At 36.4% G+C, this 14706-nt stretch overlaps 1 protein-coding gene across 2 annotated transcripts in view; it reads left to right on the top strand.

Moving 5' to 3' along the window:
- The window catches only part of tmem8b (transmembrane protein 8B), a 147517-nt gene extending 135203 nt beyond the window's left edge, over window positions 1-12314 (top strand). The window contains exons 10-13 of one of the 2 annotated variants that reach the window (XM_015340190.2): window positions 669-847; window positions 2614-2760; window positions 3589-3705; window positions 11306-12314. In XM_015340190.2, coding sequence (XP_015195676.1) covers window positions 669-847; window positions 2614-2760; window positions 3589-3705; window positions 11306-11641 — 779 coding nt within the window. In that variant the 3' untranslated portion in view covers window positions 11642-12314. The other variant, XM_069187026.1, reaches the window with a different exon arrangement.
- Window positions 12315-14706: the final 2392 nt, after the last annotated feature.

The following is a 14706-nucleotide window of genomic DNA, read 5'->3' as shown; positions in this document are numbered from 1 at the left end:
GACATCATACTAAAACGTCTATCTTTGACGTAAGGACAATGCACACGCAAAACAACAGTTTGTGCAAAACAGCCAAAAAGACCAAAATGCAGTTTTATCTTGTTGCCTGAACTTGTGGGTGTCACGCCCTCTGTAGCCAGATGGCGCTCCTTCTCTGTCCTGTTCCTAGTTTCCGGTCTGCTGTCCTTCCGGTCCCTCTCTTTCCCTCGGGCTATATATTTCTGGGGTCTTGCTCTCTGCCCTCGCTCAGCATTGACGTTCGGATGTCCTGAGACCCGCCTAGCACCAGGTCGCCTCACGTTCGCTACCTGAGGGCATAGGTCTCTATACGGCATTCCTGAACTCTTTGCACTCATGAGCCCGGGCCTTTTTCCCATCTTGCCGCTACACATATGGGTCTTTTTCCGCTCTCCTGCTGACCTCAGGTAGTCCCTTTGGACGTCCGTGACAGTAGGTGATTCAGAGGTCTTGTGTCACTGCTCATTCCAAAAGATTGACATTTATACGACAGCCATGTGGGGAAACCAAAGATGTCCAAAACAGTAAAAGATAAATGGGTGTGTGAGACAATGCTCTTTTTGCAAATAAACATTCTGCCTGACCAATTTGGTGTAGAATGCGGCTTTTCCAAAGCACTGAGGTGTTCTTTCCTTCTTTCCTTGGCACAGGGTGGGATGGCTGGGGCTGCACCGATAACTCTGAGGCGTACACCTATGGCTTCCAGCTGCTCTCTACCCTGTTGCTCTGTCTCAGCAACCTGATGTTTGTCCCCCCGGTGGCCATTGCCATCCGGAGTCATTACCTGCTGGAGGCCTCTGTCTACATCTTCACCATGTTTTTTTCCACAGTGAGTGCATGAATGAACTATTTCATCTCAGCCTTGCAGTCCTTTCCACAAACCACACCACAGAGCAGAAGAGGATAGTTTCGATTCCACTTAACCAGCAGCAGCTGAGACTCTTTTTTCACTCATTGGTTTGACTGACAGTTTGATGACACAGACGTCCATGTCAGTGCCATTAAATTAGGCTTTTTACACTGAACATGGACTGTAGTTATCTGAAAACATTGGATCCCTTTTATTGGGCAAAGATATAAAATCGCTCGGTTTAGATAATTTTTAAATTATGTCCTGGTGTTACACTGTAACTCCATTAACGAGGTTAGTTTAAAAGCCTTTTGCTCCCAATCTTCTGAAAACAATTCTAAAGCTTCAAAGGTTTAATTTCCAGCAAGATGCAGAATGGAAAAGAAAAATAAATATTACCTTTTTGTAAAATGATTCAGAACATTTCTCCAAATTGTATGTGTAAATAAAAAAATAAAATAAATTATCACCACAGTTACAGTTTAATCATTTTCTTCCTTAATTTTATTGCTACAATATTAATATTTTAATTTAAATATTAAATTATTTATTTTTTGCTAAATTAACCTAATGTAGAGCATTTTATGCATATATTGGTTTTCTATGATTTTTATTTGGGAAAACTTAACTAAAGTACTGAACTGGTGTTTAGACACAGAAGCTCTATTTATTTATTAGAGGTCTGATGAAAAAAAAACTCTTGCCTGGAGATTTAGCTTAGGTGGGTATTATATTAATCACATATTTGAAACATCTAGACACATCCTAACATGAGCAGATGAGTACAAGCTTTATTTGAACTTAACCTAATGCCACATGACAGAATAATTCCAACTGGCTTTTTAAACTAGAATTATTTACTTTAATTAAACAGTTTTATATTGTATCTTTTAATTGAAAAGCAGTGTACTAGTATGCTAAAAGTATAATACTGTAATTGTTTAATATTCGTAGTATTAGCATTCTTATTATGATTTCCAGTTCCACATCTGAGGGATTATAGATTGAGAAAATATGGTGCAAACACAAATTAGACCTAACAAGTAAGCTCATTGAAACTCAGAGCCATCTCATTTTATCAAGTTGCGTTGAATATTTTTGACAATAAATAACATGACTATAAACAATTGGGGTACTTTCTAACCATTTTCGATCACTGCTTAGTCCAATACTGTCCAATGATGTATGATTTTCTTATATTGTTTCAAATTAAATGCCCGTTTTTTGTAAAGATATTAGTAATCTTTTTATTACAATACTTCATGCTGAAAATACATTCAAAACCTCATGTCTACACACATACTGTACAGAAGTCAACACAGAAATGCCTAGGATATTTGTGTAATTTATGGTACATTGAATTGATATTTCAAGCATAATAATACTGTAACTTGCCAAAGTACAAATGGTCTCTGGGATTCCAGAGATTTTTCTATTTCTTCTGATGAAGTAACTTTCATAGATTTGCTGGGAAAATGTTAATAATGCACTTCATATACAGTACTTTTAATTTTCAATACTCCCTTTCAGTGTGCAGTGGAAACTATAGAGATGTTTTGACAGTGCTTAGATTCCACTCTGCATACTGCACATTCCATTTGTAAAGAGTCAAAACTGATTTTCTCATTGTAGGGTCAACTATGGTTACATTTCAATGCTAAATGAAAGGAAACTGAGAACGTTACGTGTAGCAAATTGTTACAGTTATTCACATTGTTTTTTTCTGTTCAACTATCTGCTTTCAGTTTTACCATGCCTGTGACCAGCCTGGGATTGTGGTGTTCTGTATAATGGAGTATGATGTTCTGCAGTTCTGTGACTTCCTGGGGTCACTCATGTCTGTATGGGTCACAGTTATTGCCATGGCAAGACTGAAGTCCATTATTAAACAGGTAAATTGAATACAACCTTTTTCTTTGTTATCTGATTCTTTTCCTTCATCTTCGGCTTGCTGAGAGTCTACAGCAACACTTGTGCATTTTCTGATTGCATTGGCGTGCTGGAGGAGTACTGTAGATGTATTTGCAAATGCATTGGTTTTGCTGATCAGATGGATGTGTCCTATTTCAAATTCTCTCAAAAATATTTCTAGGCACTTCTGATTTATGGTTTTAGCATCAAAGATGGCAACAAATGAATAGCAGCACCTTTCTAGAAAATGTAGAGCAAATCCTAAAAAAAATAAATGTACGTACAGCATAAGACAGAGAAGGTTACAAGTTCTTACAATGCAATCTTGCATTTCTACCCATCATAAATTATATGTAATCACTCATTTTTATACTGTCACATAAATACCAGAAAGCAATGTTTTTGATGTCGTTTCAGATCTCCCGTGTATGCGTGTGAATGTTTCAGGGCACCTCAGAGTTTAGATCAATCATTCTGTTCCTCCCCTCAACAGCTTGGAACAGCCTCTGTCAAAACTGTCTGGCAGCCGCTAGGTTGCAAAGGAGGGCCTGCACTGAGAGGCCCGGTGGTTAATCAAAATGCACATGGCTTTTCTGCAGGGAAGATATTTCCACCAGTCACCTGCTGGCACATGATAATGCCTCCCACTGTTACAGACTGATTGACTGCTCTCCAGTTACTCTGATTGAATTGGGCTTCCCTAACCTGGGGACTGCCAGATGGCATGAAGAGGATTTGTTTTGGGCTGTGCAATGCAAATGTGTACTGTATATATATTCAAATGTCAGTAATTCTTTGTTCTGCTAAAGGTGCTGTATTTGCTTGGAGCAATGCTGCTGTCCATGGCACTGCAGCTGGACCGACATGGGCTGTGGAATCTCCTGGGACCCAGCCTTTTTGCCTTAGGGATTATGGCAATAGCTTGGGTAAGAGCTCCGTCATAGGGCCTGGGAAAAGCTTCTTTCTGATGCAAGTTCTTTGGAGAACTATGTTTAAAAAGAATTACAGTATGTATTCTAATACCAAGTATTACACAGTGAGTGAACAGTAAAAGGATCTTGGAAGAATAAGCAGTTGCTTATTTTAACCAGCTTTTTCTGTTAAACCTATTTTTTTGCAAAAAATCGCGTGGTTTCGTATTCAATATTAAGATAGTCATATCATTCACAAGTGCCTAAAAAGTCTTGATTTTCATGCAAAAGATCTTTCTTATCAATTTATTTTTAAATGTCATACTCCTCATCTAAATACATTTTATTTAAATGCGTTTGTGCATAATAACACAGCACATTTATCTTACAAATGCACATAAACTCTCTGAAAGGCATTTAAACTTATTTTATCCTGTAAGTATTAGTCATACAGTTTAGTTCCATCACAAGCCAACATGTTCTTATCCTGACTGTTTTATGTACTGTATACCAATGTACTTTCTGAACTAAGAGGATATTGAAAAATAACTTTAATTTAAACCACTTTTTACTCAGCATTTTCCAATGTAGTCTGAATATAAGTCCCCTTGTGCTGCACTCACCACTTTGACCAAAAATTCAATTTGTTTCATTTCTGCTCCTGGTGACTTACTGTACACTGTTAGTACTGAACACATTCATTTCTTCTAACATTGCATTAAATTACCAAAACTCAAGCATGGAGATTTTTATAGTGAGACACATTTAACTTCATTTGTCAAATGTCGCTGATAAATCTAGAAAGTTCATTTCAGGTGGTGAAGGTCAGGCGTGAAAATTAATGTGAATAACAATTCCTTTCTGGGTGTCACTCCATTTGTAAATGGCTTTCTTACTCAGTACTTTCTGCTATTTACACACTAACAAACTCACTTGATTGTGTATTTCTGGATGTCTACAACTCATACACCGTGTGTGTTCTAAATAAATCATTTTTTTAAAGATAATAAGATTAAAGAAAAAAATAAATCCTGTGCAAAGTATCTTTTCTAGTCTTAAAATCTAACCTCTTTTCAAGGTACAAAACTGCCCATTTTGTCCTGGATCTATATGAATAAATAACTAGCACTACCGTTTCTTTTTCTTTCATTGCTTACTTGTTCATTTGTTCAATTTTAATTTTCAAAATTCTGTATTTTTGTATAGAATTAATGTAATGTAAATTACCTGGATACAATATGAGATATACTGTAAAAGGCCTTCAAAGGGAAACTAAAATGTTCCTTATTTTACTTAGGATTCACAGTTAATGATTTTCATTAGTCCTTGATCTTTTCTCACGACCCTGTTTTTAATCCTATCATATTTTCTTCTGCAGCCATAATTGTATTTCCTCTGATTAAGTATGTTGGCCAAACCTCTCCTATTTCTGGTTCTGTGCATGAAGAGTACCTAAGTCCTGATTAATTAATAATAATAATTGCTTTTCTGGACACTCCACTCAAAGCTTTTTACAAGTAATGGGGACTCCCCTCCACCACCACCAATGTGCAGCATCCACCTGGATGATGCGATGACAGCCATAGTGTGCCAGAACGCTCCCCACACATCAGCTATCAGTGGGGAGGAGAGCAGAGTGCTGAAGCCAATTCATAGATGGGGATTATTAGTAGGCCATGATTGGTAAGGGCCAATGGGAAATTTGGCTAGGACTACACCCTACTCTTTTCAAGTAAATGCCCTGGGATTTTTAATGACCACAGAGAGTCAAATTAGAGATTAAATAACTGATCAAACCCAGCCACATCCTTCCACCCTTTCTCGTACCCTGCATCCCCATCCCCCTGAACATCTCTGCACCAGGCTGCCAGGATGTGTAGGGCGAGGCTGTGAAACTGAAAAATCACCACTGTGGCCAGATGATACAAATAATATCAGATTTATTTAGCTGAAGCTACAGATCCCAGAGGTAAAAGGCTAGTTAAATAGTTAATTTCACTAAACAGCTTCTTATTTTGTAAAATCTGAAGTCCCCAGAAGGCCACAATTTTAAATGACAAATGAATGACAATGGAATTGATGAAAGTCATCATTTGTTTTAGGCCAAAGGGTCTTTTTTTTCCTGCGCAGGAAATTACAAAGAATCAAGCCTGTTGAGTTTTACATTAATATGAGTGCCACACATCTCATATTAAGGTTACTTTCTGTGAACCTATGCTTTCACAAGGCCTTGTGTCTTGAATTTTCACAGACATTCTCACAATAGGTCACTCAACTGGAAACAAGAAATCTGTTTTCTTTAATGTGACAGTCCAGCATGAGGTTTGAGATATGACAGAAACTGAACAAATTGGATGGGAAAGCATAACATAGTGAAAAAGAATTATATCCTAAGCAGTTTTGGTTTTATGTGATAAGTAAAACCTTGGACTGCATTAATATTCCACATTCATTTATCTAGTAATTCTAGGGAAGCTTTCCAGATTTTATATATAACCTAAGAATATTAAAATATATGTTTTAAAAGAAAAACAAACAAAGCCTATAAACAAAACATTAGAATCAAATAAGTGCATTTTGAGTTTCTCAACATTTTTACACTGCAGGGTTATGAAATGGATTTAGTTCACTTTTCCTTATACCATCCCATGGGTTTTGACTGGGCTTACCTGTTGTTGGTGTTATGATGCATCATAAATGGCTCTTCAAAGTGGAACAGAACTAAAAGGTTTGCAGGTGAAGTGCATTGGCAGTGTGTAATGCTTTTAAACCTAAAGGGAAACTATGGAATTGTGCTATTAAAGCTCCTGACTGTCAAACCCCTTCTTTTCATTTTATCCCTTTGAACCTTGAATCAGGAGTATTTTGATCTGGAAAAGTTGATTCGAACGTCAATTAAGAAGTTACAGTAAATAAATGAAGGAGGAACAGCTGATGTTGGCCTAATTCTTTTGAATGCACGTGTGCTGCACCAAGCTGTACTGAGCTGTACTGGGGTAAAGTTCTTTTGAAAACTGAAAAAAAAATTCGACACAATTAAACACGTACACTGAAATGTGTCTGTGCACACATTTATGTATGACTGAGTAAATTCTCATTCATTGTGATTTTAAGTAATTAGATTTGAAAATCATTAGAGTCTCACTAAAAATAGCAAAATACAGAGTATATTAATCTCAAAGGCATTACAGTTACCCAATGTATACTCCAAATATCTTCTCCCATCATTTAATTATATAGAGAGACTAACACAAAATTATGCTGCAAGTTTTTAATGAACTATAATGTCTAACATTTGATTAAACTACATCTTCACAGTAGGCATTGCTTCGGACATTTTTAGTAATAGAATATAATTCGTAACCACATAAAGAACTGTGAATTCCAGTCTTTCACAGTCTGGATCAAATTTCACACAACACCAAGAAAATTAAAGTGTTGCCAACAGAGTGAGGTACAGTATGTACTAAGAACAAGTTGTGCAATTATACTTTATGTATACATTTGAGATGGCCAACTCTGGTCCTGGAGAACCACAAACCAGGACCAACCTTAAGTAATGAAAATCTAAGTACTTAGATCAATTTTGTTTTGACCACTTGAGCAGATGATTTGTTCAATTAAGTGATTATAATTTGAAAATACAGATAGGCTGTGGGTTTCAAGTGCCACAGCTGATCATCCCTGACTTCAATGAACCCATTAACTGACTCAAATGTTCAAAACCCACATGTGTTCCAAACACATTCACAAACTAATGATCTCAGTGTGAATTATAAGACCCACTGGATTCTGCCTCTGCAGGGACATGGTTAGCAATCCCATGTACTGTATGGATTGTGACTGTCTTAAATCTGTGATGTTGTGCTTGAACAAAGAAGCAATGCCGTCTCAAAAGCACCAACTACATATTTGTAACTTTCCGTGACAAAATGTGTTCGGCCAACCAGAACTCTATGTTACTAGAGACAACAACAACCATGAATTTGAAAGCTTCGTGAATGCTTAGAATACTTGGTGAGAAAAGTTTGGCTTTACCCACTTGGTTAATGGGCAGCCTCCTGGCTAAAGCATGAGGAGGTTCAAACTCCATTCAGACCGTGTGAAGGAGTAGCTGCAAGGTGAGATTGGGGTGGAGAAGGGATGCTTGAGATTAACGGAAAGGGAGTTCAGTATATGCATAGTTTTGTAATGATGGTGATTAGGTAAAGCTGTGTGAGATTGACTTGTTATTCCTCCCAAACTGCAGGTAGTAACTTCAATTTAAAGATAAAAACTAATATTTCAAAATAAATCCTTATTATTTAGTTTTGTATAAGTAAAGCCTAAACAACAGTAGAGACCAATGATTTCTTTCCTTAACTCTTCACCCTGACTGATTTAGCAGAAAAAATTCCAGACTTTTCTTTACAAAGAATAAGTCCTTATCATTATCAGAAATGGTCATAAAGATATGAAAGGTTTACATTACAATCATGGCTTGAGGCCTGTTATACTCCAGTCTCAGTAAAGGTCTGTATTATCACATTGATATACCTCATTAATTAAGGGCTCATTTATTTATCTCATCTCTCAAAGTTATTATGGCTACAAGAAAGTTATCAAAGTTAAATGGCTTTCCTGCAATTTCCATGAGGCATTTATGAATGTGGAATTCGTATGGTTTTCTGCCATTTGTAAAATTCTATAGACTGTGTCTATAAATATACACAAGAAAAGAAATTGTTCTTCTACATCATGCAGTCTAAGTCTGCATTATATACTGTACAGTACATAATACGATACACAAATATTGCGCAAATGTCTGATCCCAGAAAAACACACTTTACAAGTGTTTACAGTTACTATTAGATAAGTGGTGGCTTAGGTAATTAAGTTAAAAAAATATTTTGTGTTCAGTACTGACTCTGATAATAGACCACCTTAATTAAAAAAACAGTCAAATTCTTTTGCTTCTTTTATGGGGGTTTTTCCCTATGAAGTTTAATTTGCATGAAACGTCTACAAAAGCAAACAGTATTATTAAAGAATGAATATTTAGTCAATATTACTAGTCTGAGTATGAACCAAAAGCTGAATGAATCTGTTTTTCTTTACCGTCTGTGTATCTTTTAAAGTTAATAAGAGGTTGTCACAGGTGTCCTCATTAAACATTTTGAAATCATTCTACATGTTTTGTAGTCAGATAATAAAGAAAGGAAACTAATTAAGAAGCAAATTATGACTTCCTTGATAGCATCCCTTGAGCTGCACATGAAAACAAATTGCAGCTTTGAAAAAAAAAACAAAATAAGCACAATCAAAAGAGAAATAGGACGACATTGAAGTACCTCCACAAACAATGTCAATAAGCTAGCTTTCAGCTGAGGTAATTATATAAGCAAGGACTGAAGGCCGAATGTAGATAATCCTGTATGAAACTTAACATTTGTGAAAGTTTCTCTTACGAAGGATTGTTACTGAAGCCAGTGTGTGGGCGCTGTGCTAGGAAGTTCTGGCAGTGGAGGCGAGCATTATTGAGTGACAAAGAATGCGAGAGTTGTAACAAGTCTTTAAATGTCATAAAAAATGCTTTATTGAATTGTCTAATCGAAAGCTGTCCTACTTTCATTTTCAATCCTCCCACCTTCTTAAAATCAGGGTGCCCAGGTGATTTACTTGAAATATGCCAGTACATATGCTAAATACAATTTCAGTGACAGACTGCTCTACTAATAGGAGGTTTTAGAGTTGATTAGGGAATAAAAAAGTGGATCATTATATAAAAAATATCAAGATGACAGAATATTCCCCTACGTCCACAAAACAGAATTTCCAAATCATTTTCCATGTTCTATAATGTCAATAAAACTTGGTTTTATTTTTACATCAGTGAGAATTATACAGAATTTATTTTATTCTAGTGTAGTTAATTGACTTTGCATTGCTATTAATTTTTTAATAACTCATTAATAATTGCTCACATTTAAGATATAAGATTATTGTAAGTGTAGTATAGGTGTTCTACAGCATTTCAACTTTCATGTATGTCATGTTTTGGGGGAAATTGCAATTTGGTGATGGGTATCATTTTGGAATTTACGAAAATATATTTTTTTTATTATTTCTATCTGTGCACCTACAGTATATCTTGTGTAGAACTAATGAGTTGTTTCAAGCACTTTGCAATGTTGTTAACACCATATTAACTACTGTATGCCAGTTGCACTTTTTATGTTCAGTTGTGAAGTTAAATCAATACTCAAAGAAGTATAAGTCACAACTCTCCAACTTCACTCAATAACCAATAACCAAACCTCTGATTAATAACCATACAATTAATCCTTACTAGTTGACACTTACTGTACTTACTGGTACTGGTTACTGGTACAGTACCAATGTTCTCTTATGCATTAAAGTTTATATGGGGTTTATACAGTACATGAACTATATGAATTGGCAGACACTGTACTGAAGTGTTATTAAAAATAATTAAAAATAGAGAAAATCAAAATGAAAATTAAAACACTGTTGAAGGATTTTCAATTTGTATTTAGTTTAACACCAGTTCAGTTTATTATCACTAGAACTGCTTTCAGAGAAAGTGTTCTACAGCATGTTCACATTTCCCAAAATAATAGAAACAAAGTTCCATTTGCACCACTTTTTCTAGTTCAATAAAAGTGGCAATTAAGAAAAAATAATTTAGGAGAACTCATCCGAAAAGGCATTCAATAAGCATTAGGTCTCTTACATTAATTACATCACTGGTCTTTTCTTCTCGTCCTTCAAAATACCCCTGTTTCTTAGACAATCCTTTGAAGTTTATTTTATGTTACAACACCTGTGAGGGCTACAGAGGCAAAACAAGGGGTGTGTGTGTTGGGGGGGAGCATGTTGTCCCTCCATCCATTTAAGAGAAGGAAGAAAGTACATAGAGTCTGGGAAGAAGGGGAAAAATCCTAACAGAAAGCAGAATTGATTACTGCTATAGATAAATCCCTTCCTTGCCACGCTTTAAAATGCTGGTTGATTAAGTTAGAAATGAGTGCTAGTTACTGTACTACTCACTTGGCAGTAAGACAATGTATAAAGGAAAGGAAATAAAGGAGCATACAGTATGTATGCTGTAGTATTTCTTTACTTTCCCATCACTAGTGCTTTAAGCTATCAAGTTCTCCCTGGCAGTAAAGCAAATAAGTAACAAAAATACTGTAACAAGCATTAAAAAAATGGTTAAATTTCAAGGTCACAGTGGGGTGAAGGATTTTATAAAAAGTGGGAAAATGAGATTTAATTTATCAAGAAGAAAAGGTTACACCCTAACAATGGACTCTGAAGTCGATTTTTCTATCTGTTCTCTCTGCCATGTATTAAACTAAGGAATCTTTTTAGTCCTGAACAGCACAGCACCCCACTCAAGGGTGCCACAGTAAGGTCTGTAAGAGGGGCATACTGTAAATCTGCAACCTGTCATGAGACCAGAGGCTTACTCGCCATTTTTAGCATGGATGCATTTAAAGTTGTAGGTTTAATTTTAATTTGTTAGTTAATGCTTCTTATCATGCCCATGATGAGAAAAAGGCAGCAGTGGAAAGCCATTTCTGAAGCTTTTGTCTAACATATTTCATTTCAGACTGTACGCACGATCAGAAGACGGCGCTGCTACCCACCCACTTGGAAACGATGGGTTTTCTACCTCTTTCCTGGCACCATGATTGCCACCTCAGCCGTGGCTCTGTACGCCTTCGTGGAGACGGAGGAGAACTACTTCTACATTCACAGCATCTGGCACATGCTGATTGCTGGCAGCGTGGGGTTCCTTCTTCCACCTCGTGCCAAGCCCGATGGCAAAGTCACTCCCATTCAGAGGAGGAGGGGCTGCGGCTATCAGCTGTGTGTCAATGAACACGAGGAGCTGGGCCTGGTTGATCCGGCCATTGTATCCATTAATAGCATTTGTACAAGCTGATACTGTCGGTTTCAGAGACTGCTATTGCCTTTTCTTATTGTTTTAGAACTAGGAAAAAAGCCAGAGAACTTGAAGAGCATTGTAAATAACCAACACAGACACCGGGTTTGGGGTATACTTATTATTTATTATTACTGTTTATTTATAACTGACTTTGGAGCAAAAGATAAGGCACTATAGTTTTTGATTTTTTTTTAATTTAAGCTAACCACTGCTGCTAATTCACAGTGACTGTAAAATGGTTATGTATTATTTATTGTTAATGTGATGTTTTCCAAATAGACCAAATGTTGAATTTCATTTGGAGGAACAAAAAATTAAAAGGGCACGGCTTTCCTTTTGGATATATCTTTTGCACTGAGACACAAACAATGTCATACTGTACATTTTTATATATATGTAGAACTATATTAAGCATCACAGTGTTAAAAAGTAAGAACTAGTTCCCTTTTGTGGTATGTTTGATTGTCTGTTGGACTGCAGTTTATTGCTTTTATGGATGTGTTGTATGTGTATAGTTGTCAGATACAGGAAAGTAGAGAAAAAAAGATAAAAGTTTGTTTAAAAGCTAAGGTAAAAACTTGTATTGTACAGTATGCTATTTATAACTGGAGTTCTCCAGCCCTGGGAAGGTAGCACTGGAAACAAAATGAATAAACATTTTTTTACAGTTTTCAAGCTTTTGTTCTTTATTTTTGCATTTCCTTGCAAGTAACTTGGAAAAAGAGTCACAGAGTACTTTGTGCAGAAACAATGATTTTCACCAAAGTTCCTTACTAAAGTTATCATGGCAGGATAATTTAATTTGATGATTCTTACAGCTCTGATGGATTTCAGATATTATCAGTGTTATATACTGTGTCTTAAAGCAATAAATACAATACAATTGAAAATTGTGTTTAGACTCCAAAATGTAGAAGCTATGTAAATACTGTATGGAAGTGAGTTTTAACACATGCAGAGTTCTCCTATTTTAAGAACTGTTCTGTACAAAAAATATTAAATATTAAATATTGAATATCAAAGTGAGCTTCAGTCAGTATTGAAGTTTGGGGGCAATCACTGCAAAGAACTGCATTTTACAATAAAACAAATGTACTAAGCCATTTTCTAAATGCTTATTGCCAGAGACCTTATTACAACTGTTGTAACAGAACGAATAAGGTTCTTGATCCCGAGATGAAGTAAAACAGATGAGTTTATTGCATGCAAGGAACAATAAAGCCGAAGTCTTGTTTCCCGCAAGAAACAACAAAACCGAAGTATTGTTCACCGTACTGTTACAAACTTTTGGGTTATATAGTGTTTTCTTCTCCGTTTCTGACGTCACTCGGTCTGATGGTAAAGAGGGGGGTTCATGGTATTTGGCCAGTTTACGATGTTCTGGACAAATGGTCAGTTTAACATTACACCCAGGGGGTTCCTAGCTTGCATCTGCAATCCTTATCAGTTAACCCCCTTTCCTGCCATAAACCCCAACTTGTGACTTAGAACTCTAAACCTCATACAGAAAGGATTAAATTCAAACCCCCGTCTTCACATCTTTCTTCACAACCTTACCTTTTATTTGACCATAATTTTATACTTTTAATCAAGGATTCAAACTTTATTGGTATATGACCAATGGTATAATGGTTTACTTCCAGTGAGTGTGGTTTCTTACATGGTTTCTTTCTTTGAGAAATCGTATTCCCTACAGCGTCAAAAAGCTGTTTGAGGACACATACAAAAACTATCATCAAAGAACATTCCTAACAAGCTTAATAGTGCAGGAAACAGAAAGAATCCCATAAATAAATATGACTAAGAAATTGAATACTGTGAAATCAAGCCAGGGTTGATGAGAGGGTGATGTAAAAGATGTGCCTGCATCCAAGTCCAGTATCCCCAGAGAGTTATCAACACCCCTGCTCCCCCTCACCCTCCAGAAAGCAAAAGATCTGCAAGAGTAACCCCTCCCAGAGAGTGAAAAATATGTGAGGGGTATCCCTCCCCAGAATGCAAACATACTGTACAAAAGGGTTCCAGAATATCAGCTTGAACCAGGACCCATGTATATGTGCACTCTGAATCAAATATTTTGTGATTTGTTTTAAACTGCAAATTTACCTAGAAATTTTTAATTTGTTTAGAGTTAAACACTTCTCTCATTTTCAATAGTGCATACAAAACATATAAGATATAGAAATCAGGAATAAAACAAACCTGATTGAACTTTCATTCCCAGTTAGCATATTAACAATCAAGTAACCTCCTTATAACAGTCAAACTGAAGTAAAGGCACAGATGGTGCAAGTATTTGTGAGGTAAACAATTAAATTTCACATTGGTTTCATTTTGCTTCAGTGCTGTCTTGGTCCCTCTCCCGTGGTTCATACTTTGATACTTTGATGAACAAACTGTAGTGAAATACAGGGGAATATTGTCCCATTCCTCTAGCAGAAAGACTCTAGGCTCCTGGAGGTCCTGTTGAGGAGGCCTGGAGTGGCCATCGTGAAAGTCCCAGACCTTGAGGACATGACATGTGAATACTGGTATCTACACCATTCTGTTTTTTCTGGTGATGTTTGATGTTTATAGGCAAAGTAAGGTCACTGAGTGCTTTGAAAGTGATTTCTCACTGCCTGGATAAAGACTTTATCCTCTCAGCCTGATGAAAGTGTTGCTGCAGTTCTGTGGTGTTCAGGGACTGTCTCTTACGTTGTTGTGTTTGCCAGTAGCTGATCCTGATGAAAGGCTGTGACACATGGATGCTTGGAACAAGGCAAATCAGTCACATTTCTGGCTTGTTGACGTCAGATAATGACAGACTTTGACACACTGAAATGTCTGGCAGTGGTCTAATGTATGCCAAGGGAGATTCATCTTTCTCTCCGTTAAACACTGCATGACTCCTGCATAATAAAATAGTTAAATTCACTATCGTTTTATGCTGTCTAGATGCACTTCTGGCTGTCTTTAAACTCATTAGAGGCCATTCTGAATGCCAAATCTGACTGTGAAATCTGACTTTAAAATCCACTGTACAGTACATTAATGTCAAAAATGTATTTCTTTTAAACCTT

This window comes from Lepisosteus oculatus, chromosome 3 (assembly GCF_040954835.1).
Source record: "Lepisosteus oculatus isolate fLepOcu1 chromosome 3, fLepOcu1.hap2, whole genome shotgun sequence".
In the NCBI taxonomy this organism is placed as follows: Eukaryota; Metazoa; Chordata; class Actinopteri; order Semionotiformes; family Lepisosteidae; genus Lepisosteus; species Lepisosteus oculatus.
This window is presented reverse-complemented; position numbering and strand designations above follow the sequence as displayed.